At 45.1% G+C, this 27,151-nt stretch overlaps 2 protein-coding genes and 1 long non-coding RNA gene across 4 annotated transcripts; 1 reads left to right on the top strand and 2 right to left on the bottom strand.

Moving 5' to 3' along the window:
* Positions 1 to 1,194: 1,194 nt before the first annotated feature.
* Positions 1,195 to 9,430, bottom strand: LOC100276814 (uncharacterized). Of its 2 annotated transcripts, NM_001350172.1 has the most exons (7): positions 8,615 to 9,397; positions 3,250 to 3,466; positions 2,563 to 3,042; positions 2,107 to 2,313; positions 1,879 to 2,016; positions 1,622 to 1,808; positions 1,325 to 1,481 (listed from the first exon to the last, which is right to left on the bottom strand). In NM_001350172.1, exons 1-6 carry the CDS (start codon positions 9,244 to 9,246, stop codon positions 1,626 to 1,628), a joined length of 1,857 nt encoding a protein of 618 aa, NP_001337101.1. In that variant the 5' UTR covers positions 9,247 to 9,397; the 3' UTR covers positions 1,325 to 1,481; positions 1,622 to 1,625. The 2 variants fall into 2 exon arrangements, with proteins under 2 accessions (XP_035820580.1, NP_001337101.1); XM_035964687.1 differs by having other exon boundaries at positions 1,195 to 1,808; positions 8,615 to 9,430.
* An 11,035-nt stretch (positions 9,431 to 20,465) lies between these two features.
* LOC100280366 (C2H2-like zinc finger protein) lies at positions 20,466 to 22,094 on the bottom strand. The gene has a single exon (NM_001153292.1). It carries the CDS (start codon positions 21,827 to 21,829, stop codon positions 20,681 to 20,683), a length of 1,149 nt encoding a protein of 382 aa, NP_001146764.1. The 5' UTR covers positions 21,830 to 22,094; the 3' UTR covers positions 20,466 to 20,680.
* Positions 22,095 to 22,674: 580 nt separating this feature from the next.
* Positions 22,675 to 24,856, top strand: LOC103647811 (uncharacterized). Its single transcript, XR_563066.2, has 2 exons — positions 22,675 to 24,362; positions 24,477 to 24,856. It is a non-coding gene; the product is annotated as an uncharacterized lncRNA (long non-coding RNA).
* The last annotated feature ends 2,295 nt before the right edge of the window (positions 24,857 to 27,151 follow it).

Genomic DNA, 27,151 nt, shown 5'->3' with positions numbered 1-27,151 from the left:
TGCTATAGTTTATCTGATGTGTCTCTCCTTTATCCTGATTAAAAACAGATTTGGTACTTGAGAACAATGATGTTTCCCTGTTTGAGAACTGATATGCTACACTTGATCTGATGTGTGTGTCCTTTATGCCAATGATGATAACAAAAGTGAATATTAAGCCTACTCAGTTAGCCAGCCACTAATGACAGTCATTTATGTTGTTTTGCTGTTTTTGGTGTTTAAGAACAGATATGCTACACTTGATCTGGTTTTGGTTTTTGAGAACTGATACTCCCATCTTGACCTGATGCTATTTGGTTTAAGAACAGATTCTGTTCTGTCATCTTGAGCTAGTTACACTGTCATGTGTGGTTCTGTTCTGTCATGTGTGGTTCTGTTCTGTCATCTTGAGCTGGTTACACTGTCATGTGTGGTTCTGTTCTGTCATCTTGAGCTGGTTTTAGAACAATGATGAACTGGTTACAATGATGAACTGTTCTGTCATCTTGTTCTGTCATCTTGAGCTGAACTGAATATCTAGTAGCTGGCTACACTGTCATGTAGGATCATTTTTGATGAGATGAGGCTAATATTAATAACTATTTCAGATTTACCCTTGATCTGTTTAGCTGGCTAATATCAATTTTTCTGATTTTGAGTTACTTGTAACTGATGGTTTTCTTGTAACTGAATTTTAACTGATGGCATTTGCTGCACTTGATCTAAGAACAGAATTTTAACTGATGGTATTTGCTGCACTTGATCTAAGAACAGAATTTTAAGTGATGGTTTTCTTGTAACTGATGGTTTTCTTGGTGTTTGAGAAGTGAGAACAGAATTTTTGGTGTTTGAGAACTAAGAACAGATACTCCTATCTCTGGCTACACTGTTTTTGGGACCAAGCCAAATTTTTGATTCAGCTGTTGTAATCCAAGCCAAATTACAACAGAACAGTGTAATTTTTGGGACCAAGCCAAATTTTTGATTCTGCACTTGATCTCGCTGTTGTAATCCAGATTACAGTGCGAAATTTGTAATTGTTTTGAAATTTGTAATTGTTTTATAACTGTGTAAATTTGTAATTGTTCTATTTTATAACTGTGTAAATTTGTAATTGTTTTGAAATGTGTTTTAGTTTATGGCATTGTAATTTATAACTGATTAGATATGTAGTTGAGTCGTGCAACAAAACAGTAAACCAAACAGAGGCTCTGCTGATCCTGGTTAATTGTGGACAAACAACCAAACAAGTAGAGTTGTTTTGATTTGCACGAATGCATGCAGGCTATGCCCAGCCTGCATCTGGGCTTTGACCAGGATATGCTGGTCCTGACAACCAAACAGACTCAAAGTGTCATCTTATTAGCAAGTCCTAAAACGAACCCTGCGAGCACAAATGATGATCGAGAAACTGAAAATTTGCTTAAGAATCCTGGTACATCCAAGTAATTTACAAGCTGCAATGTCTGTGCTCTCCCAATGGCTAGCAAACTCAGTAGCAACTGCTTATCAAAATGAAGACAACACCAGTCAGGAGAAACAGCCAGGAAAGCATAACTAGCAAGATGCAACACTAATTGTCAGGGTGAAAACATAACCAACCACTACATGGGCAAAATCCAACAGATGAACAAGTACTTACTGTTTCAGTACACAGGATTGTATTCTATGCTATAAAGCATCTCTCTACGGTTCTCACCACCCATTCGGTAGTTGAACTGCTTTGCCAGGGACTGGACTTTCTCGTCACTGTCGAAGTCTGATTCACGAGAGCACCGTCTTCGAACCTTCCTGAGGGTATCCTTGGAAGGAGTGAAGCCAGCATCAACCTGAACCGAACATAGTTAGAGAAAAAAGTTCCCATGTGAAAATGCATTTTAAATTGCAGGTTGGACTAACCATCTCATCAATTATGGCAAGAGCAGCTTTTGGATCTTTGTTTGCAAGATGGGCATCGACAAGCAAGGAGTATGTCGTTGCATTTGGCTTAACACCAAGAGTTAATACATGCTGGAACACATTACATGCTTCTCCTGTCTGCAATACAAAAGGCCAAATGGATTTGAAGGAATTGTTGCAGAACAACTTAAAAGGAGGCCATAAGTTATATCACACAAATAACAATACCTGTTTCAACTTCCCAAATGCACACAGAAGAGCATTGTATGAATGAATGTCTGGAGTGAGGTCAAATTTTTCCTTAATAGCCACAAAAGTTTCATAAGCTCGATTAATATCCCAAATGTTTGCACACCCCAATACAACACAGTTGAGAGCAGCAAGAGATTTGTACGGTGGATCAGCATGTATCAGATTCTCCAACTGACCATACACCTGTGAGAATAATTTATGCAATTAGGGTATTCCATCCTACTCCATTTCAAATTGTAAGTCGTTCTTTTTATATATGTAGTGTTTATTATGTATCTAGACATAATGTGTACATCTAGGTGCGTAGCAAAAGCTATGTATCTAGAAAATTAAGAATGACTTACAATTTAGAACAGAGGGAGTAATTTGTAAAATAAAAGTACAAATGACCATCTTAACGAATCATGTATAACAAGTGATGCGTGAATTTACCGAATCCAATGTGCTAAAGCCATCTTTGCAGCAAGCAACAACAAGAGGATGCAAAGAAGTAAATGGTGAGAAGAGCTCTAAATCAATGTCCTCAGAGTTCCCATAGGCATTTTCAAATTCACGCAATGTACCAAAAGCCCTTTGAAGCTGGCCAATTGATGAATGAGCATAGATCTTGGCAAGATATGTCTCTGGGGTGGGTGCCCTTTTCTGGCGCAGGGATTTCCGTAATAGCGACCAAGCAGCATTCAAGAGGTCAGTATTATAAGTTCTGCCAGCAGCACTCAGAGCTGATATTACAAGACCTTCATTAACTGACAGCTGAACAGGAGGTTTAACATTCTCACCACGAGCAATCCATCTTGCAAGATATTCCAAAGCAAAAAGAGCTAATTTGCTGTTGTTAGCTTCAAATGCAGCATCTGCTATGTCAATGCACCAAGTCCATTCCGGACACAAGACTTTGTTCTTATCAGTTGTCTGGAAGAAAAAAAACAGCATCATAAACAAGGCAGCAAGATATTTTTCGAGTTGACATAAACATGCAAAAGGTTACATTCCAAAAATGAGAATGCCAAAGGTTCAAAGGTGCATAACTCAAAAACAATAATAGAGAACTGAGACCAGTTGCAATTAACAATCCAAAATAAATCAGGTTCACTAGATTAAGTATTCCAAGAATAGTACCTTGCATTTCTCTATAATTGATGTCAACGTGTCCAACCTCCCAGATCTCATACATGCTCGGATATAATCTGTGAAAACAGTTAGTGATAACGTGTAGCCCGATTTAAGCATCAGATCCAAATACTTCAGAGATGAATCGACGAGGTTCTGTCTGATAAGCAGGCCTACAACCAAATTGTAGGATTCATCGTCTGGAAATGTTCCTGTTTGCAGCATCCTGATTTTAACAAATAAAGAATTGTTTCATAGTCAAATACAATGTAGTAGTCACAAAGTGACCTTGAAACAACAAATTTTGGTACAAATTATAGTAAAGGTTGTTGCCATGCAAGAAAAAAAGATGGTAAAAGCAACACAAGAAATTTATTGTGCCCAAAAACTTTTCCAATATTACGTTTGTTACATTAATGCTGCACATAATTCTTTAAGAAGTAAGGACCTATCTGGGACACCACCACCAACTCCAGATTCACCAAAAACAGTTCCACTCAACGAAAAGTTAACGGGTTAACCAAACAGACTAGATCCACCAGATCCAAATGCACTAACATGGTGAATCTAGGGGGTCAGATTCACCATTTTTGTGGAGCTCCTCAAGAGATCTACCAAACCGAGTTTGGTGAGTTGGGTGGAGTTGGGAAAAATTACCCACCATGCCACTGATTAGTGATTACACATGTACCCATTCTTTTTTTTCTTTTCCTTCTTTCCAAGCATTTCTTCTTCCCTGACCGCACCCTTCTTCACTGTCCCACCATGGCTCAGTGTCCCTTCTTCACCGCCCCCTCGCACCTTCCCCAGCCATGTCGCCACCCTAGCTCGTCCCTAGACGCATGTGGCCACGCCGTGGCCGGCCGCCATGGCCATGTTGTTCCCAGCCCACGCCCGCCACCCTTCCTGTCCACGTTGCATCCATGCTGTCCCCTGCCGCGCCGTATGCCGCACACTTGTGCCACTTCTCAGCCGCGCCACAGCCTTGGCTCGGCCCTGGGGACGCGTGGTTGGCCGCCGGCCGATATGGTCGCGTCGTGTGCGGTGTGTCCATGCCGTGCCACCTGGCCACGCTCGCGCTCCTTTTTTCCTATGCCCGTGGCTGACGGGGGGAAGAAAACAAGGGGTGGAAGTGGCTATTCCACCAAAATTGCCCTCCACTAGATATGGAGCTGGAGCCAAACAGTTTTCACAGTGGATCTCAGATCCACCAGTGGAGCTGATCCACCGTGAATCCTAAATCCATATTAACATTTTTATTAGTGAAGTTGTCCCAAACAGGCCCTAAACTACAGCAGTGTAGATAAGACCAGTTCCTGGAATTAACAACCCAACCTAAAAGGCACTTTAATAAGGATACACCATGTATTGTAAAGGATACATATTTACTATAGAACATTAAAAATCCATAATATAGAGGTAGTCTGAGCAAACCAATTTTCATGGAGCCTCAGGAATCAACAATCTCCACACATCCATAAAACAAAATGCAAAACCAGCAGACATTAAGCATGAGATCATAAAATCTCCATTTCCCATCATTATGTGTGTCAATCCAAATTATATGCGGACCATTCCGTGTACCTTAGGTCAAACTATCAATCTATTAGCCTAACATACCAATATCCAAAGTAAAACAGGTTAACTATGCAGGTAATCATATCAGACATTCAGACTTGGCAACAGTCATCGGAATCAACCACAACCCACTAGTCTTTTTTTCAGGCAATTCTGGTTTCAGCTCCTGCAGATAATTGGCCTCCAGTCCCTCTGTCCACAGCCAGGAGATCTTTCTTTTGAGAATTGGTGGAGGAGATGTAACCAGGCTACCACTGGTCTGGTAAGAAAAGGATTGAACTCAGCCATCATCTTGGGAGTCTGGTGTTTGTGGAGACATCGTAATAGATGTGTGTTTGACGTGACCTCTCCTAACCTTGCTAATCTTTTAATTGTGGCAGAGGATGATTTGAAGCTCTAGAGTTTAGCAGGCGCAAAGGGTCTTTACCTCCTGCGTGGTCTATTAGGTGGAAATGAAAACTGACCCACTAGTCCTTTTTTAGTCTTAGTCTTCTGTGTTTTAGCGCGTTGTAATCAGTGGATGATGTAGGGTTTCTAAACTCATAGTTTCTTCTTAATATAAATGATACGCAACTCTCTAGCGTATTCGATAAAAAAAACCACAAACAAGTATCACAAAAGATAACTCAATATTGTAACCCACAGGTTCCCAAGCGCCAACAGATACTTGTATGGTTATGTCAAGCCCGCTACCATAACAGAGTGAGAAGGAGGATGAGTCAGCAGGCATCTTCCAAGTAGAGAGACGCCTCAGGTGAAGATGACGCACTGTTCAACACTTCCCCTTACCAGTTACATTCACTGAGTTGAGAGCCTTTTGGGACTCACAGGATACTACTATAAGAAGTTTGTCAGGGGATACGGAATAATAGCCAAGCCACTCGCTAACATCCTTCAGTACAAAGCTTTTCAATGGACAACTCGGGCTCAAGGGGCTTTTGACAATCTCAAGCTAGCTATGACACAGACCACGGTGCTGGCCTTGCCCAACTTCCATGCTCCTTTTACAGTGGAAAATGATGCCTGTGGAGAAGGGATTGGAGCAGTTTTGATGCAAGCGGGTCAACCAGTTGCATTTCTGAGTAAAGCAATGGGTGAAAAACACAAATCTCTATCTACGAAAAAAGAGTTCTTAGCACTGATCATGGCAGTAGAGAAGTAGATACACTATCTGCAACACAGGAGTTCACCATTCTCACTAATCACAAGTCGCTGTCATATCTCAGAACAAAATCTGCACTCCGAGATGCATAGGAACACAATGACTAGACTCATGGGCTTACAGTTCAAAATTGTGTACAGGAAAGGCGAAGAAAATGTTGTTGTGAATTGTCCAGAATAGCTCACCTCAACACTCTCGAAGCTGTGTCCATGGTAAAGCCTGATTGGATTCAAGAAGCCCTCAACTCCTATGTTACTGACCCTAGAGCCCAACAGTTGTTGAGTCAGCTAGACATTACAAGTCCAAATACCACAGGCTACAATAAGGACAATGGACTCATCAGATACAAATCATAACTTTGGATTGGCCAGAATTCTGCACCGCACACCAAGGGCCTGTTTGATACAACTTTTTTCTGAAGAGATTTTTTAAGAATCTGGATTCGTGGATAATCTAGCTGTCATGAGAATCTGAATATCATGGGGCTTACGTGTAAAGGAAGATATAGGGGGTCCATAGGATTTAGGATCTAAAAAGCGATGGATTCCTCCCATCACGACAACTCGACGTATTCTATATTCACATTGATTTGAGCGATTTTCACAGAAGTGGACTGAGAAGGTGTTTGGCTGACAGAATCAGATTCTGACAGACAGAATCCAATTTTAAGCTGAAACAATCACCTTCCATTCCAGTGCTATTGGTGGTCACTCTGGAACTAAGGCCACTTATCAACTTCTCAAGAATCACTTTGCTTGGAAGGAAATGAAACAAGACACAAAAGAGTATGGGCATATTTGGTTCAGCTTTTTCTGACGAGCTTTTCTGAGAATCTGGTTGTAGGGAGAATCTGAGTATCGTGGAGATTACGTGCAGAGGAAGATAATAGGGTTAGGGTCCATAGGGTTTAGGATCTAAGAAGTGTCGGATTCCTCCTATCGCGGACTCGGGCTATTCTGTGTTCGCGTTGATTTTTGGACGATTTTCACCAAAGCGATTCTCACAAAAGCAGGCTAAAAAGTTGAGCGTTTGGCAATCCGCAACAATTTCTAGCGTCCAGAAGCTGGATTCAAGCTGAAAACAAACACCCCCCATATGTCAATAGGCTAAACATTCTAACACTTTGCATGCAGGCCTTCTCTAGCCCCTACCAATTCCAGAAGGTGTTTGGATGGATTTGTCCATGAACTTTATTGAAGGACTACCCAAATCTCAAGGGTACAATGTCATTAGGGTAGTGGTGGACAGACTGACCAAATTTGCTCATTCCTCATTTTATGGCAGTCAAACACATAGCCACCTCTGTAGCCCAACTTTTTATGGAGAATATTGTCAAACTGCATGGCTTCATCATTCTATTATCAGTGAAACAATATTTGTGAGTTCATTCTGAGGAGCTCACCAAGCTGTACAAAGTCAATCTAGCCATGAGCTGAGCCTATCACCCTCAATCAGATGGGCAAACAGAGCGAGTAAACCAATGCCTTGAGATGTATTTGCGTGGAGTTCAAGATGCTCCTAAAACATGGAAAGCCTGGCTTTCACTGGAAGAGTTGTGGTATAACTCTTCTTATCAAAAATCCTTGGGCTGTTCTCCATTCAAAACTCTCTATGGGGTTGAAGCTAACATTGGCGTCACACTTAGCATTCCGAATGACACTCCAGTCAATGTTTCTGAATTAGTGGAGAACAGAGAGTTACACCTCAAACCTCTGAAACACCATCTTGTTAATGCTCAGAACAGGATGAAAACAATGTCTGACAGGAAACGTTCAGACCTGCAGTTCCAAGTAGGCGATCAGGTCTTAATGAAACTTCAACCATACACTCGATCCTCAGTGGCTACTGGCTAACAGGCCTTTCTCAAAGCTTTCTTACAAGTACTTTGGCCTGTTCAAAGTCCTGAAACGAGTGGGCAATGGCTTATCGCTTGGAGTTACCAGTTGACATTAAGATTCACCCTGTTTTCCATGTCTTCTAGATCAAGTCTTCTGTTGCAAATCACACCCCTGTCTACTCCGATCTTCCGGACACCACCGACAGCGAGGCTGCCTCCGCGATACCTGAGCATGTCCTCGATCGCCGTCCGGTGAATAAGGGCAATGCAGCTGTATCACAGGTGCTGATCAAATGAGCCCGTCTTCCGGAGGCATCCGCTACCTGGGAGGATTACAATGTGTTGTGTGAGGGCTTCTCAAACGCCCCTGCTTGGGGACACGCAGGATCTTCGGAGAGGGGAGCTGCCAAGCCAACTACCACAACAGAGTGAGAAGGCACATGAGCCAGCAGGTGTCTTCTAACTAGAGAAGCACCGTTACCTTTTATTTACTGAGTCTATGACAGTAGGGGGCCGAGAAGGTGTACTCCTTAAGCTTGCGTTGTAAGACTGAAACGCTATTCGAATTCTGATAACACAATGAGTAATAGAAGAACGTGTCCTCTTCTCATTACCGCATTTGAGCTTGCTGCATATCCTCACGTGAATGTCAAACGTCAGTGGCCACCGGGTTTTACAGGTTATACCATTATAGGTCGTCACCTATAAGTACGGTAAACAAAACTAGGTGCCGGAACAGAAATCAGAATGCCTCATTGGCAACGACAATGCCGCCCGTACAAGAATAGCGCACTCACCGTTCAATGAGCTTCTCGGCGCCCTCGGTCTCCTGGCTGGCGACCATGCTCTTGAGCACGAGGTTGTACGATGCAGCGTTGGGTTGGAGCTCGAACTCGAGCATGTGGTCAGCGAGATCGAGCATCTCGTGCGGCAGGGCCCTGGTCATGAGGTTGGCGCGGAGGTAGTGATTGAAGAGGTCGACGTCGGGGTGGTTGGGCTTCCCCGTGGCGGCGTCGAGGGAGCGCACCCAGTGGTCGAACAGATGCTTCATGTCTTCCCACCGCTGCTCCGCCATATACTTGGCGAACGTCTCCTTGAGCCCCGTGACGTCGGGTGCATCGTAGAAGGCGGCCATGAAGTGCTGCGCCCCGAAGGGGCTGCCGGCGACGACGGTGGGCAGAAGCGAGGAGGGCGGGTTGGCGGCGGCTGGGTTGCGCCAGTTCTGGGTGTAGAAGGGGCTCCCCGTGCTGGGGTTTGGAGGGAGTGGGGCCGCGCCGGCGAGGTCGGGGGTGCCGGCGGTCGGGTCGGGGGACAGCTCCGGCTGCTGGGGCAAAGCACGGGAGGATGAGATCGCTGCGCGGAGGAGGAGAAGGTGGGGGTTGCGGTGGTGGCGTAGGAGGTGCGAGGTGGCCGCCGCAACAGCCGCCATGGCGGCTAGGGATTAGGGTTTTAGAGAGGCGGTGATGGGGGGAGGTGCGGCGGAGCGACGGAGACGACGGCGGCTGAGATCTTTGAGATGAGCGGGCGTGATGAGGTCAGGAAGACAACATATCGGATGTCCATGACAGTTTAGTTTATATGTTGCATATATTAAGGACTTGTTTGGTTTCATTAGTTCTAGGACTAAAGTTTAGTTCAGAGATTAAATTTTAGTCCATACTCTGTTTGGCTGTAGGGACTAAACAGATTCTAAATATATTAAATACAACACATAAAGACTAAAATGCCCTTTTTTTTGTTTGATACTAATTTTCTAGCAAGGGTAATTAGAGTAAATGTTGCTCTTTAGTCCCTTTTAGCACTCATATGAGGGACTAGAGACTAAATCCAATTAGTCCCTACTTTAGTCCTACTGTTTGGCAAAATAAAGACTAAACGAGACTAAAAACTAGGAACTAAAGATTAGTCCCTCTATCCAAACGGGACCTAAATCATTGTGATCCTTCTTAGATCTAACATTTCTAGTTGGTCTATATATTTTACAAACAATATTACTTAAAGTGGTGGAGTATAGTAATCTCTACTACTCTATAATAACCAACAGTGGGCGTTCACATTGCTACACTATGCCCCCGCTCGCGCAAACCTTGTCCCTGCGTTCGCTCTCTGAGCTCGGACAGGCGTCGTTTTCTCCGAGCTCGGGCAATACCATTTCATACTTATACCCATCAAAAAAATTCTACCCACCGGGTTACCCATATATGCTCCCGAAGATAAAATCTACACATACCACGGGATAATTTTATTTCGATTAATCCGTACCCACTAAGAAATTCTTAAATTCTAATATACTAATCACTCAAAATATTAAATAAACAGACAAAAAACAAGTTTAACTTCATATGGGCATGTTGTCTATTAATGATAACAATAGAGACAATCTAATTCAAGGGTTCAAAAACAGATGACTGAACTGTCTGCAGTCTGACAAAAAATGGCTAAGTATGAGATTTTGAATCTCTGAAAATAACAGCGATTAACTATTTTTGAAGCAGGTTTCTGAATGATTTTTATTACCGCCTTGAACCACAACAGAAAAAATGGGATGTACAAGCTTGACATTATTAGGTGGTGCTTGATATACAATAAAAAGTGGAATTGCAAGTGTATCTGTCAACAGCCATTGCATTATCATGCCTAAAACCTGCAAATGGTTGGTCAGGTGGGAGTTTTGGAAAATTTATGTAAGCAACAGGTAATTTGAGACCAGCTAAGTTTTTGGACATAAGGCCCATGAGCCTAGACAAGCATCGATAAGGAAGACTGAGTGATCCTCAAATTGGAAAGTTTAACTTAAAAAGAAAAAATACAGGAAAAAAACTACAATTTTCGAATTGTGAACTTGAGAAAGTTCGGATAAATAATTAGAGTACTTTGAGCTAAAAATGAACCTAGTCTTGCAGTACACACTTAAGTATACTAAGGCATATCAAAAATTGGCTTTTTGGCTGAGTCTAAAGGCAATGCAAAATAACTATCTGAACCATTAGTGACTGCATAAATTGTGAGCCAGAGTTGAAGCATGACAAGAAAACTGATGTCCAGGACTTCAGGTACTTTGAAGAGCAAGACATGATAGATTGCAATCAAGGAAGAATATATTTAAATATCCAAATGGAAACTTCCAAAATGAAGTGTCGTTGTGCCTCAACTGTCACTGAACATTTTAGAGTGTTAGAAGCAGGTTAGATTCCTGTTGGATTTTATAGGCACACAAATTCTTCAAGATTTGGTCGTAGGAACAAAAGCTTAATTAAGGACTGAAGCTCTATATACCAACTCCAACTTGGGTACAGAGAGTAAGATCATTTATATTCGAACTTTTCAGAAGAAATTAGAGTGAAAACTCAATAAATGTTCTATCTAACTTTGCTTTTTGAGAATCTTCAGAAATGCACCTTACACAAGATCAACCAAAAACGAGCTCCCTAATCTATGATTGACCAGCCTAGGTAGTTCTTAAACAAAACGAAAGTGGGATTTGAAGTTATGAGGCCACCTAAAGGGGTTGAATATGTGATCCTGCGAAATATAACTTAAAAAACACAAACTTGGTTTAAAAGTTAGAGTTAGAGTAAATTAAACCAATTTTGAGAGGAGAGAAAGAGAGATGTTCTCTTTACTTGCTTGCTCTATCAAGATATAAATTAGACTTAGAGCAATATTGCAATTGAGATTAGATAACTTTAGAAGAGAAAAATTGCAGTAAAGTAAATAACACAAGAAACACGACAAATTTATCATGTGGTTCGGTCAAGCATAATATGCTTGCCTACTCCACGTTGTGGCGTCCCAATGGACGAGGGTTGCATTTAACCCCTCTCAAGTGATCCAAAGATCAAACTTGAGTACCACGGTTCTTTATTATATATCGATATCCTATTTGTGATGAATCTCCACAATTTGGAGTCTCTCACAGCCTTACAGAATGATCACAATCAAAACCAGGATAAGGGAGGGAGAAAGAACGCATACACAAGAGCAAATCACAGCACACAAGAGATGCAAAGACAAGAGTGCAAGAACACAGTGACAAACTTACAACTCAAAACAACGCTCAAATCTATCCTGAATCACTCAAAAGCGTGGTCCCAGCGTATCAGAATGATGCGTAGCTCTTGAGATGCAAGGGTACTGCTTCAAGGCGCCTAGGGGTCCTTTTTATAGCTCCAAGGGGCCTAGGAGCCGTTGGCTTCTCCAAATGGAAGCCACAACTTGCCCTGTCTGCGGGTGCACCAGACAGTTCACAGTGCAACGATCATCAGATCGTTGATTGTCTGCTTTTCACTTCGAGGGCGGGGCACCGGGCTGTCCGGTCCGGGTACCGGACTATCCAATCCTCCTAGTCGACCGTTGCAGACGAGCCTAGCCGCAAGGTAGCCATTGCCTCTGGTCACACCAGATTGTCCACTGATGAACCCGGACTATTGGTGATTTTAAGCGCAAGATCCCGAGGCCCGAAGAGTTTGTGTCGTACAACCACCCGGCTGTTCGGTGCACACCGGATTGTCCAGTGGGTGGCACCAGAATGTCCAGTGTTGCCCAGACCAGCTCACTTTATTTTCTTTTGTGCCAAACTTCTTTAGCTTCTTTTGTCTCGACTTGAGAGGTTCCCTAGCACTTAGACAAACATATTTAGCACATAAAAACAATTGAAAGTGTTGGGACCACACCTTTCATTCAATTTCTTCCAAGATTTGCAATATGCCTAAATCAAGCCCAAAAGGCACTTTCCATGCAAAACTGAGTTAGTAGCCAAAATAAAGTGCTAGAAACATATCTTAGGGTGTGTGCCACTTATCCAAACACTTAAACCACATGTTTATGTTGGTTTGCTCAAAGTTGCACCTTTGGCCCTCCAATTTAACTCATTTGAACTTGGTGTCTTCAATTTGCTTTTTCTAAATTTGTGCTCATGCTCATATAAAGAGAGACAACAGTCTAAAGGCACATTTCTCTTTCAAGTTATCCTAGAACCTAACGAGGAGCACATCACTTCAGTTTTTTCGCGGTTCTCGGTATCAATAGAAAACAAACTACTTCCTTTAGCTAGCTTTCGATCATCCTCACCAACCTACAAACAGAAAAGAGACAATAGTGAAAATCAATGCACAACATGGAGTACTAAATGCTACGCGACGGACAGAGATCTTCTCCCTCAGTCGCTGTGTGGATCTTCTGACCAGACATGCCTTCGCCCCGTCTGTCGGCTCGAGTCGACTACAAAGGGAAGTCTAGTATGCCGACGTATGTAGGGGCCGACCTTGCTGACATGCAGCTGAGTTAATGGTGATAGACCTGAGCGAGAAGCGGGTCCCGTGGCCAGTGGTCTTGTCAGATGGGTTCGGACCCATGGACCTAACTGCTCAGTTCCTCATGACGCGATTATATGTAACCACACGGGTATCTGCCTTGACACGGTAGGAAAGGGTACCCTAATTACAAGGTATCGACATGCACCTTTGGCAAGATCAACTAAAAATGAGCTCTCTAACCTATGACTGGCCAGCCTAGATAGTTCTTAAAAAATAAAGTGGGAATTGAAGTTATCCTAGAACCTAACGAGGAGCACATCACTATAGTTTTTTCGTGATTCCCAATAGCAATAGAAAACAAACTACTTCCTTCAGTCAGCTTTCGATCATCCTCACCAACCTACAAATAGAAAAGAAACAATAGTGAAAATCAATTCCATGTAATAGCAAATGATTTCTTAGAGGCATATAGAAACATTTTGTTTATAATAGAATAGATCACACATAGGAAACCATATACAAGAATCAACCCTATATTTTTGTTGATTAGAAGTGTCCTCCATTACAAATAACAAACAACATTGCCAAGAACTTATCACATTTTAGGGCAAGTTACAATGAATTGCAGGAAATATCATTCTAGACCAATGCACTGTGACAGTTACCCAAACACATTGGTTGTTATCACGAAATAAAAAGTGTTACACCAACATCATTTTTTCTATCAATAGTTAAAAGAAAGACCTGAGATTTCCTAGTGTGTCCAAACCTGTACCATCCCCTTTTCTCAAGCGCCTTAATAATTCGTAGAAAACCAAAAAGAAAAATAAAATGGAATGCACCATTAAAACTCCAAGTACATTGAAATATCATGAAATATGATATTGTACTTAGAAAAGCTGGACACACGACAAAGTTCTTTTTTGACAACACACGATAAAGTTGATATAACTTATCTGTTCATACAGCATAAAAATCTACCATAAGATAGGTGCTTCCTAGGCCACAACATGGAGTCGCTACTTCAATTTTGTTGACAAGCACGACAGGAGCCTTTCTCATGGAACCATTCTGACAGATGCAAAATGGTTGGACGGGAAGACATATGTAGTTAAGAAGTAGGATGAACGTCCTCCTTGATGATATCCCAGCATACTTAGCATGGATGGGGCGGATTTTCGTTTACTCAACTCTGCCAACATCGTGCTTATACCTAAAAAGCCGGATGCTTTGACAGTGGGGGACTACCGCCCCATCAGTTTGATACACAACATCGCAAAAATCTTCTCCAAACTGCTTGCTAACCGGCTGGCCCCCCTCCTCAACACTCTAATCTCCAAGTCCCAAAGTGCCTTCATCCAGAAAAGATGTATACAAGACAACTTCCTTTATGTGCATAACGTAGTTAGAAGACTACACAAGCAAAAAAAACCGGCGCTCTTCCTGAAGCTTGACATCCAGAAGGCTTTCGACACAGTTAATTGGGGCTATCTCCTGGAAGTCCTCCAGACCATGGGTTTTGGCCCTCGTTGGCGTGAGTGGATTTCCATCCTTTTTGGGTCCGCCTCGTCTCGAGCCCTCCTCAATGGCCGACAAGGAGCAACCATCCAGCACAGGAGGGGGGTTAGGCAGGGAGACCCCCTTTCCCCTATGTTGTTCATCCTTGCCATTGATCCGCTGCAGCGTATCCTGGACCTTGCAGCCAGAAATGGGATCCTTTCCCCCATTCCGCTAACTACAGCAAAACTGAGGACTTCTCTCTATGCCGATGATGCTGCTATCTTTATCAACCCCTCTAGAGAAGACCTCCTGGCGGTCAAAGACATCCTGCACGCTTTTGGCTGTGCCTCGGGCCTGGTCACCAACCTTGAGAAGAGCTCTATCCACCCGATAAGATGTGATAACATAGACCTAGACCACGTGCTCCAGCCATTCCAAGGGACCAGGGGGACCTTCCCGTGTAGTTACCTAGGCCTCCAACTTCACACCCGGGCGCTCCAGAAAATTCATGTCCAACCTCTGATCGAGAAAATCCAGAACCGTCTGGCCGGATGGAAAGGAAGCATGCTCAATCGGGCTGGTCGTCTCACGCTTATGTCTTCCGTCCTGTCCGCTATGCCCACATACCACTTGTCGGTCTTTCCCCTCGCGACATGGGCCCGTAAACGCATCGATAGGATCCGCCGCTCCTTCCTCTGGAGAGGAAAGGCTGAATCAAATGGAGGCCATTGTCTTGTGGCTTGGCCACTAGTCTGCAAGCCCAAAACCCTAGGCGGTCTGGGCATTCTCAACCTCGACAAATTCAGCTGCGCCCTCCGGCTAAGGTGGCTTTGGAAGAGCTGGACGACAGAGGATCATCCTTGGAAAGGGTTTGATGTGCCTTGTAACCTTGCGGACAGGCTCCTCTTTAGCGCCTCCACCATCGTCACCGTTGGAGATGGCAAGACAACCAAATTCTGGCACGACAGTTGGCTTGATGGCATGGCGCCAAGAAACCTAGCACCACACCTCTTCGAGCTAGTCTCAAGAAAGAACAAGTCAGTTGCCATTGAGATCAATGACGGGAATTGGATCAGGTCGTTGAGAGGCAAGATTACCTCCACGGTGCAGATTGAGGAATTCGTCTCCCTCTGGTTTAGACTCCATGATTTCCACCTCCAACCACAGGTGCCGGACTCCATTGCCTGGAAATGGAACCCCGACGGTGTCTTCACGGTAAAATCAGCCTACAATGCACAATTCATTGGATCGTACAGCCACATTAATTCTGATTTTGTTTGGCGGGCACGGGCAGAGCAAAAGTGCAAGATTTTTGCTTGGATTCTTCTACAGGACAAGCTCCTCACTGCTAACAATCTGGCCACTCGGGGTTGGCCGCACCAACCAAACTGCTCCCTCTGCAATGGTCCCTTGGAGACCGGCCCCCACCTCTGTTTGCATTGCCCTTTTGCCCGGGCGGTGTGGCGTCAGATTCTAGTTTGGGAGGGCTTGGGCCTCCTGGCCCAGGCTGACCCTACTCACTTCTCCAGCATAAAAGACTGGTGGGAAGCTACATCCTCCCCGCTCCCAAAGAACCAAAAGCGTGACTTCAACGGCCTCATGATATACACCCTGTGGAACATCTGGAAGGAGAGAAACCGGAGGATATTCGAAAACAGCGCCCTCACCCCTATCCAATTAGCCTTGAAGATTAAAGAGGACGTGTGCACTTTCAAGAGAGCCATGTTCCTCCAGTATTAGGGTTGCTGCATTGGTTTCGCGGATTTGTGCGGGTCTGTTGGGAGCGCTCCTCACGTTGTGTTTGCTAGTCTGTCTTATCTCGGTCCTCGGACCTGTACAGTGTATTTTCTGAACTATCTCCTTTTAATGATTAGGCAGAGCTCCTGCCATTTCCTTCAAAAAAAAAAGAAGTAGGATGAAGTTGGCAGGGGCTTACTCAGTCCATATCCTTCCTCTTCCTGCAATAAAACAAATATTGTGGCAAATTAAAAATGCTCTAGATGGATGATGTTCAAATTAAACTTGCTTCTGTACTGTGACCAAGAGAACATGCACCTTCGGCGATTCGTAAAGTAGTTGTTTACTAAGGAAAGAATTGCCAAAAACAGACGACATTTTGAAGGTAAAAAGTAGTATACTTGAGTCTGTCCAACTGCTAGTAATTTCATTTCCAACAACCTATAACAGAAGGTATATATTGACAGCTCTTTCTCCAGCCTGCAGAATACTAGCATAGCCTGCAGCCTACTAAACATTTGAGACTTGAAGCTTATAGGCTGTTGGAACCTATGAAATGCCAATAATGCAAGATTAAAGCGATGCACACAACTTGCATACATGCACAACAGTATTCAAATATGGAACTGGCAGAATCGAAATCTATTGAGAACAAATACTGTAGCAGCAGCAATATTACCTACCTGGATAAATTGAGGTACTTGGGAAAACTCACAAGAGAGGAAGGGCGTTAAATTATGTTAAATTATGTTTGTTTAAGTCTAACCGTAATCTATTACACTAGAGATAGATACAGACTTATTCAAATTTATTATCGCCGATATTCAAGTGTGAATCATTATCATTACTATTTACGTTATATTTCGTTAAGCAAACAGCACCTTGGTTCCTGAGGAAGACGAAGGGCTCCAGGAGGGGAAGCCGACGACAAGCAAACGGCACCTTGGTTCCTGAGGAAGGCGAAGGGCTCCAGGAGGGGAAGCCGACGACGGACATGGCGATCTTGAGACAACAGTGGATTGGGAAATTAAATTAAGGGCTACTCGTTTGGAAACTTCAAACTAGGGGCCAAGGGGAATCCAACCTCTGTGAGGAGAAATAATCGGAGGATTTGTGATGAGGTGCCTTACGATCCGTTCCCGTAAAAAAGAAGAAGCATTAGCCGTGTATATATATGTCTGTTCTGGTGTGATCTTTTGCTCACTATCCAAACAATCCTAATAAATTATTACATTCTTGAATTCACTCATATATAACACTAACTTGGCATCTGCCATTCCAGTATCATCATCATCTAATAACAATATGCCGAGTTATAGTCAAAACAGTTAGCTACAATTATTTATGGCGTTTTGCAGCTAGTGGTTGCCGGCTAATCCGGCCGGTCACAAACAACCAAGTAGAGCTGCCTCGTACTTCATCTCGCCTGGCTATTTTTAGTAGCATGGTACTGACCGCTGAAGCAGGCAGATCTGGATCTGTCCTGGCTGGCCGCTAAAGAAAGGTTGTTTTAGGTTGTTTACAAGGCAGCAGAGCGATGGCTCTTTGTCTTTGTGGACTGGTGACTGGTGACTGGTGTCTGGTTTGGTTGCGCACAGAACCACGCTAACAGAAGTTGCCTGCACTGCATGCACACCATGACACCAATGGCCTCTCATGACTTTGTTGATGGACCTTCCATTGTCTCTGCAAGGAAGCTGGAGTGCGACCTGGGCCTTTTGTCTAGATGCAAGAAGGACCGGTGACAGCTCATTTCGTTCTAGGCTTTGGCTCGTGGCGCCTGCTATTCCAGTTTGTTTCGGAGTGAAGTTGTGAGTAAAAAGTGGCGCAATATATAAAATGCCCTGTTGGTTGGGGGTGACCAATTCATGTCAATGCTAATGGAGAGTTGGAGACTAATATCCAACATCTCCTCTTACAGATAAGTAGATAACTTTGAGACAAATGGAAGCTAACTGGCAAATCGACTAAGTAAAGTAATTATTATGCCCTTATGCTATTCTGATCCACAGGTGTTCTGAAATTTATTTTCTGCAAGCACCACCAGCATGCAGACTCTTGTTTGAAGCAGATCAGCCTGGGTCTGCACTATGCAGAATCAAAGCCAGACTTCTCGCCGGTTGGCTCTGCTCTGCTATATAGTAACTGTGGTCAAAATGAGGCCATGGACCAATCTTTCGCGCCATAAAGAAAAGAGACGCCTTGCTCGACCTGTGGGTTGCCAGCGTCGAGAGCTCCACCCAATAGGATGGGGAAGAAGACCTGCATATGGCCGTGGTCCCATCCATCCGATTGGCGCCCATAAAGAGAGGTGCTTGTGCTTGGAGATTTCCATCGCACCTGCTTCTTGGAAACCCGTAGCCATCGAGCGTCACAAGAATTCCTTGCATCTTGGCAATTGTAGCAACCGTGACAAAATCCATATGGATTGGAGCGGATTGAGGGCTTGTTCGGTTAGCTCTCAATCCATGTGGATTGAGTGAGATTAGGGCATGTTCGCTTCTTCAAGAATGAACCCGGATTCATTCCACCTCATCAAAATTTATATAAATTAGAGAAGTAATCCGGTCAGTAACTATTCCAAGGCTTCAATCCGTGAAAACCAAACAGGGTATGAGTGAGTTTAAATCCCAAACAAGTCAAAGTTTTTCTAATTTTTTTCAAATCACATCCAATTTATGTATAATGGGAATAACCGAACAAGGTCTGAGTGGGTTTCAAACCATAGTCAAAATTCTTCATAATTTTTTAAAATCCCTTTCGATTCATAAGATATAGGAATAACGGAATAAAACCTAAAGACGCATGGTATCCATACAGTACAGTACGCATACACACACATGCTTATGCACAATAATGGACCTATGGGACATTGTTATCTGAATCTCTGATGTTCTGGTTTACTGCACTGAAGCAAGGAATGTGCCAGTACTAGCCCACTACACACATGTGACTCGAATAACAAACGCGCCATGAGCACAGCTGGTAACGCCTACGGTCCAAACAAGAGAAGGATTAAACTCCTGCTGGAGGCTTCATGCTAACCCTGTGCTCTGGAATTGTGGACTATAGAATTCGGGCAGCCGGCGGGAGTTGCAGCAATGAGCAAGCAAGCGTCCTGTGTGTGCGTCTCTAAAGCAAGAACAGTTCAACGAAGCCGGGCAAGAAAGAGACATGGGCGACACAACACAACAATCGCGTGACCTGTCTGTGCTGTGTGCGTCTCTACTCTTCTCAACAGAAGGAGAGAAAGATGGCATGATTACGATTCTTAAATCTTTAGTGAGGGAAGCACATAAACTATCTCGGAGCAGGCCTGCTAAAGCAACAAAGAACACCAGAGGAGAGTGGGGATGAGAGAGAGAGAGAGAGAGAGAGAGAGAGAGAGAGATGGTGAGTGAGAAGGCTTGTCCAGTGGTGGACAAGTGAACAACCCCCCTCTGCAGTCTGCACACTGCACTGCACTGATCCCACACCACATGCCATCATACAACACATGCATGCCAAATCTATCCAGCAGCACCTATTGCTGCATAAAGATTTGCTGTTCCACTGTCCTAGCCAATCAGTGTGTCACCAAAGGCCACATAGCTTGCAGCTCCGGAGCTTCCATCACTGTACCCTTCCGGCCCCTCCCCCTCTCCTTGCTTGAAGCTGCTCCCTGCTGTTTCAGCTGGCACCTAGCAGGCTCACATACTCGATACCTGGCTCCATTGATCTAGCTTGCACAACACAACGGCTTCTAACCTTTACGCATAGTAGCGTTGCTTTGCTTCGCTGTCTGTCTGTCTGTCAGAGAGAGAGAGAGAGAGAGAGAGAGAGAGAGAGAGAGAGGTGCAGTGCAGTACCGTACTCTCGTTGCTTGCTTCCCAGTTCCCTCTCTCACTCTCTGGTACGAAGTGAACCGTAGTTTGCAGAGCCACACCAACCTGTAGCGTGACAGTACCGTAGTACACTGGGCATGCAGCGGCTGAAGCAATTGGTTACTTCGGGGCAACCAATCGGCTCCAGCCTCGCACAAGCACAAGGTAGACCTCACACCTCAGGTTGGTGAGCAAAAGCAGGAGCAGAGCAAAGGCTACCAGTTGGCGAAGTTAAAAATAACAAAACTGACCGAGTAAACAGATGGGTAGCTTTCGAGCTAATCTTAGCATCTGCTAAACTGAAGCACCTCGGGATATCATCATCATAGGCAGTCTTATTGATCTAGTGTACTGAAGAACAGAAATGCTAAAACCATTGAAGTAATAACCTGATAGAAAACCCGACTCCTGCTTCAAGACTCCCTTGGTAAGCTTGGGGGAAAAAAATAAATTGAATTGGATGAATCTGTACAGAGCCCCACATTCATCACTTCGCGGCAAACTTGGTTCAGGTCTCCTCCGCTGCAGCCGGTGGGAAGTTGAGATCAAGTAACCCGTCGGCGACTGCTGAATGCTGCTCCTGATGGTCTGCGCCGGCGCCGGCGACATAGTAGAGATCGACGCCGTTGGACTCGCAGGACATCAGATGCGACCGCTTGTGCTCCAACTCCGCGTCGGGCACCGCCTCGTCGTCCTTGGGCTTGCCGAAGCCGATGGCCACCGAGTCCGGTGACGCGGAGGGGGACATCGTGTTGAACGACGTGTACGTCTCGGTGCTTGGCTCCGGCGGCGCGGAGGACGCGGCGGGAGTGATCTTATTCTTAGGGGAGCTGCAGCTGGCGTTCATGCGCTTGTGGCTCGCGCGATGGCCGCCGAGCGCCTGATACGAGCTGAACAGTTTGCGGCATCCCGGACACTCGTACCGGGTCCGCTTCGGCGCCACGGGCACGGGATCGTGTTGATTCTTCCGGGAAGCTCGCTTCCTGTTCTTGGCGACGCCGCCCTTGATCTTGATCTTGATCTTCTTTGCGCTCTCCAAAGTCTCGTTCTTGGCCGGCGAGCTACACATACCGGTGTCGCGCGAGAGCATCAGTAGACAGAGCGCGACGTCTTCAGTCTCTTTCTCGAGCCCACTCAGCACCCGCGGCGGCGGAGCCGCCACGCGCATCGATCGGCGCCTCCGCCTAGGGGACGCCGACAGCACCGTCAGAGCCGCCACAGGCGCCTCCGTCGGCTTCACCATTTCTGCTTCCTCTGCTTCCCCCTCCTCTACAGAGAATTCATCCTCTTCCACGTCCTCGTCGTCGTCGACGTCGTGATACCTGTCGCCGGACGCATGATTGCGTATGTGGCCGAACAAAGACTTCCACGACTTCCCGCACTCAACGCCATGGCCGACATCCTTCTCGTCAGCAAAGTCGGATAGGCGCCGAGTCTTCCTGGGATTCTCCCTCAGCCCGTACGCGACCAGTCCGTCACAGCCCCGGCCACCATTCGACGAAACAGGCGTCAGCTCGTCGGCGGCGTGAACCTCCAGCGCTGCCTCGCCGAGCGAGATGTGCGATCTCATATGTCCTCCGAGCGACCGGCCGGACAGGAAGCTTTTTCCGCAGACCTTGCATCCATGCCTCGCCGCATCGAGCTCCACGACATCCATCAATAAGCGAGAAGCCGTGAAACTGATTGAGGATCGAGGGATCAGGAAACCGACCTGGTAGCCATCAGGAGTTCAGGACGCGATCGCGAGGAGGATCCGCGGCGCGATCTGGGAGTGGGAGGTGGGGGGAGCAAGCGTTAGGCAAGCAGAGTGCTGAAAGAGTGAGAGGTGAGGAAAGGTAGGATGGTGTGGTGTGGTTAAGCGGGATGACGAAGCTAGCGGAGGTCGTGATCTGCTCGGAGGTTTTGTTGGGGCGACGGGTGCGGTTGGGGCCTTGGGGAGTTGGGGGAGGAGGAATCCATGCATGGAAGCAAAGTTAAAAACCGATAGGAGAGAGAAGAGAACCACATGGGCTGATGGGCCCTGCCTGCAATGGAGACAGGTGGTGGGTTACTTTAGAAGAAAAAAGAGGGCCTCCAACGTGGAAGGGCTGCCACATCATAGTCTGATGTGGTGTTAAATCTACGTAGATGACACGTGGCTCTGTAGCAGCATCACAGCTTTGAATGTGTCAGACAGAGGTTTTTTCTTGGGTAGTAGTAGCGGATTGCGTGATACCAGCTGTTGTGATAACTCTATACATGCCATGGGTAAATTTGGTCTATATATAGACTCATTATTCACGAAATTCATGAGGTATTACACTAGGAACGGTTCTTCTCTATCGATAGAATCTCTACTACACCTTAAGGTTGGAGCGAGGGCGTCCACCACCCTCACCGTGCCCCCGCTCCAGCCCCCGCCCGCGCCCGCGCCGTCTTCCTCCCTGCTATCCCGCCTCCGCCCGCGCCGTCCCTTCCCTGCATCCCGCCCCCGCCAGCGCCGTCCCTTCCCTGCAATCCCGCCCCCGCCAGCACGCCAAGCGTGGATCTCGCGCAACTCCCAGCGCGCAGCCGCTGATCCCATCCCCGCGCTCCCCTCCGCTACCCCATCCATCTCGCCTCCTCACCTCATGCCATCAGCGCGTCCGCGGCCCTCCGCCCTCGCCCTCGCCCCGTCGTTCTCGCGTCCTCCCTCTCCTGTAATGGCGCGCGGTGAGGACCACGCATATTCGATTTGGGTCGGGGAAGGTCCGCCTCCGAGCTGTTAATGGAAGGTTCGTCTACGCGTCGCTCTCTACCGCCCGCCAATCTCGCGTCTGCGCGCCGCTCTCTTCCGCCCTCCAATCTCGCTCAACCGCACCCTGCTCAATTAAACCCTAGCTACGCTTCCTCCAGATCCCGGCATCTCGGCTCCATGGCCATCCTCGTCCCTCGCTCCAGCCTCAAATCTCACCCTGTCGATATTCGTTTCAGGGATAGTTGTACTCGTCACGTTCCTGCTCAGGGACAAGCTCAGCTACATCTTCACCGGCGACAAGGTCGTCTCGTGCACCGTCACTGACCTGTGTCCGCTGCTCGTTGGGACCATCGTGCTCTTCGGGATCTAGCCCGTGTTGTCAGGTGGTTTTTCTTTTTCCCTTATCCAAACTGAAATTGTGGTGCATCTTCTCTCCCCTCGCCCCAGATCGCCGCCCCACTCTCCTCTCTCTCCCGCACACCAAGCGGTCGCAAATCCCAGCCAGCAGCCACCACCGATCTCCTCTCTAATCGCCCCAGATCGTCGCTCTCCATGGAGGGCGCGTGGTGGCCGGGCCGCGAATCTCGAATACCCCGCGACCGCACCCCAGATCGTCGCCCCGACTCTCCATGTAAGGCTCGTCCGCGACATCCCAATCTTCGCGGCTCCGTCGTCCATGGAAGGCGCGACCTCCCCCCAGATCCACTCTCCTCTCTCACGCAATCCCTGCTGACGCGACCCAGATCGCGACCCTCGCTCTCAATCCTCGCCCACACTCTCCATGGATCTGGGTAATCTGTCCTCGCCCACGGTCCTATCTGCTCACATGGATCTGATTGAGGTTTCCATCGACGGGGTAATCGGTCTTGCTCTCGATCCTCGCCCACGCTCTCCAGGATATCGCCCACGCTCTTCAGAAAACAGTGAAAAGATAACTGCTTGTTGGTTTCTTTTGATTTCTCTACTCATTTTCTCTACATGTTTTACAATCCTTCAAAAATCATGTTTATTGCAGCATCTTATTGCATATCTGTTTTTGCTCTTCTATGTTTGCTTCCTATTTTTGAGAAGCATTTGCTATTCTCTATCTTTGAGATTATGAATACTGCCGAATCCATATGCTGGCAAACAAATTTCTTAACTGTACTCTTTTGTATATTCAGGCAATTGATCACATAAATAATTCAGCTGCCAAATCGAGTATGTTTGTCCATTCATTGCCCATCATGAATCCCAGACAAATATCGATCTTGACTCCACGCGCATGCATGCACTTTTTAGAGTTTTTCATTCACTGAACAAAGACATTTTAGAGTGAATAAATGAGGCTCCATACACTTCAGTTCACTGAAACTGAATTGCTCTTGTATACTTCATTTCATGCTTTATTCGAAGAGTAAAGGAATACTCGGAGCAGACCCGAGAAGGCGACGACCAACATGTTTTCAAGTTCTCAAGCCTTCTTGATGACGAGGTATATTCCACAATCCTCCCACCAACAATTCCATATAGTCATTTCAGTTAATAAATGAATATATTACACGCCCATCAGATGATCTCATGTAATTTTTCTTATCGGATCGAAAAGATTGTGATATTCATGATATAACAGCAAGGACTGATTGCAACAAGACTTGAAGATCTAGGGAAGAAAGAGGCAAGACTTCAAGAACTGCCACTTCTACATGAGATATCTGGCCGTTTGATTACATTAGTTTCATAGGTGTCCAGAGAGGACCTCATGGAGTAGTATGCATTTTCAAGCTGCACCAAATTCCTCATTACCCTCTCCTCATAAATGCTCGACTTGTATGACGCTGGTAACAAACCTGACAACAATGCACCTTGAAGGGCACTCACAGAAGCTCCTGACAAAGCACTAGAACTTGGTAGTACATCTGTATCATCTAAGCTCAACCTCATTCTTGCTGAGTGTCTTTTATCAACCTCTGTGATATCTGTTTGTAAGCTTCCAAGCTCTACCGATAACTTGGCAGACTGCATCGCCTTTTCTTCTTTCAATTGAGAAAGGAAGTTAAGTAGCAAACTAGATTCAGTGTCATCTTCACCGATGGAAACTGGTGCCTCATCTAACAAAGAGAAATCCTAACCCCCATTTATCAAGTCAAATCCAAGAATCTCTCTAAAAAACAGTATGATGGCTGTTAGGCACGAACAACCATATAATTATTATTTCCAGTCTTTAGATAGCAAAGAAACATCAGGTAGAAGGGCATGAAAGGGATAATATTAAGCATACCTAACATATTTCCACATACAATGAATGGCAGAAGTAATCTTCATACTTGGAAACATTTTGGTCAGCTCACACTGGATTGCATTGCTTGATGGTTGATTTTGTAAAAAAAGAATTTTGGACGTACTTTTCATCTTTTGGAAAGAAAGAGAACATCAGGAATGTATAATCCAAACAAACACCCCTAAATTAGTATCGATAAAAGGTCAACATTCTTCAAGAAACATATGATGATGAACAAAATATCCTTTGTGCATCATGATGTTCCTCTCGCTAATTTTCCGTTATGTATTGCTTGGATGGATTTTAATCTAAGAGGTGGTGAAAAGGTAAAACTGCCATGTTAAAGTAAGGGGTAGCATTTTATTTCTATTTTTCCATCTATGTTAGTTCAATGCACAATCAGCTACTACTACCACCTGGGGGTCTGGGGTCACTTTAGTTACTTTTTGATTCGACTCATGGAGGATCAGTTATTATAGTTGTAATAGTTGAAGGTGAGAGTATAACTTTTTTAGAAGATGGCCTATTATGGTTCGGTATGTTTTCGTGTGTTAAGTCATAGTAATAACATATTTTTTGTGAAACATGATATGAATGTGATATCGTTAGCGTTCTCCTACATATCACGTCTACCCTAACCAAACTTGGTTGAGGCCAAAGGCTTTTGTTGTTCTTGTATTTCGTTGATAACAAGATATCTTAGTGACATCTAACATACAAGTTTAATACAACAGAGACTTATCGGTATCTCTAAAAGGATTAGATTAGTGTACAAGGTGTCGACATTTGTTTATGATTAAACGTTCTATATTTACTCTTTGTAAATAATTTATGTGATATGATAATGTTTGTTCGACATCAGTTTAATTTATAATAATATTACATGTTTATATCGTTTCGTGTCTATGTTTAATCATGGATTTTACCATCATCATTGTACTCACGTTGCCCGTCGCCACCGTCCTGAGTTATTGGAGGCTCGTCAATTTGTGTTCCGTGGCATCGCACGAGCACGTACCTAGTAGCGTAATAAGCCAAGTAGCCATAGTCACAGTCTATTAGCGTTTGAAAAAACAAAAATATGCATATAGTTTTTTACACATATCTTCTGGTGGTGAATAAACGGCAAACTGGCGTTAGCACGATTTTAGACGAAGTGGTCTAGAGGGTGATAGCTAGGTCACTTAGGTCAATACATGTGAGAGATTACAAGGTACAGACCCTACCATGCATGGTAATGTACCTGTTAGGTTTCAAGCGTTGGAAACCAAGGATCTAATCTTTCTTAGGCTTTGTTTAAAGTGGCTTGGAGTGCGAATTGGTTGGATTGAAGTGAATACTAGATCAACCAAACAAAGTCTTAGACGGAGAAGTGTGAGAGAGTCCTCTACAAAACATTGGATGGGCCTTTTTATATCAAGAGCTCGTCCTACATCTGAGCATAATGGCATTGAGTGGAAAAAAATACAATGAGGATGAAGCAGATCTTTATGTGCACCACCACCACCGTACAACACGAGTCTCCATAAAGGTGGAAGAGTATGCGGAGCAAAAAAATGAGAGTAAGAAGGAATGATGAGTAGTGAAGAGGGCGATGACTCTTACACCGTGTCCAACAAATTACTTATATGATTACCTAAAACACTATTTTATAATATAGATTGTACTGTTTGCAGAGTAAATTTTAAAATAGAAAAAGAGATAAAAGATGGCTGGAGATAGTCGTAATGGAGCAAAACCCTAGTGCGCGGTGAATTCTCTCCCTTGGCGTGCAGACTGCAGACCGCGTGAGCTAGCCAAAGCGTGAGGCGAAAAGGAATGGTGATGTAGCGATGTGTCGAGCCCGAGAGAAACGATAGGCATTCTCGTTTTCGTATAGCCTGGCGCATCGCACACGTCTTTTGACTGAGGCTGGTTGTTGGAGGCATACAAGAAAATAGACATAAACGAGTGCATGAGCCATGTCCGGCACGGCGGCACCAAGGCCCTACCAATCGAGGGCC

The sequence above is a fragment of the Zea mays genome, chromosome 2, assembly GCF_902167145.1.
Source record: "Zea mays cultivar B73 chromosome 2, Zm-B73-REFERENCE-NAM-5.0, whole genome shotgun sequence".
NCBI lineage: Eukaryota > Viridiplantae > Streptophyta > Magnoliopsida > Poales > Poaceae > Zea > Zea mays.
This window is presented reverse-complemented; position numbering and strand designations above follow the sequence as displayed.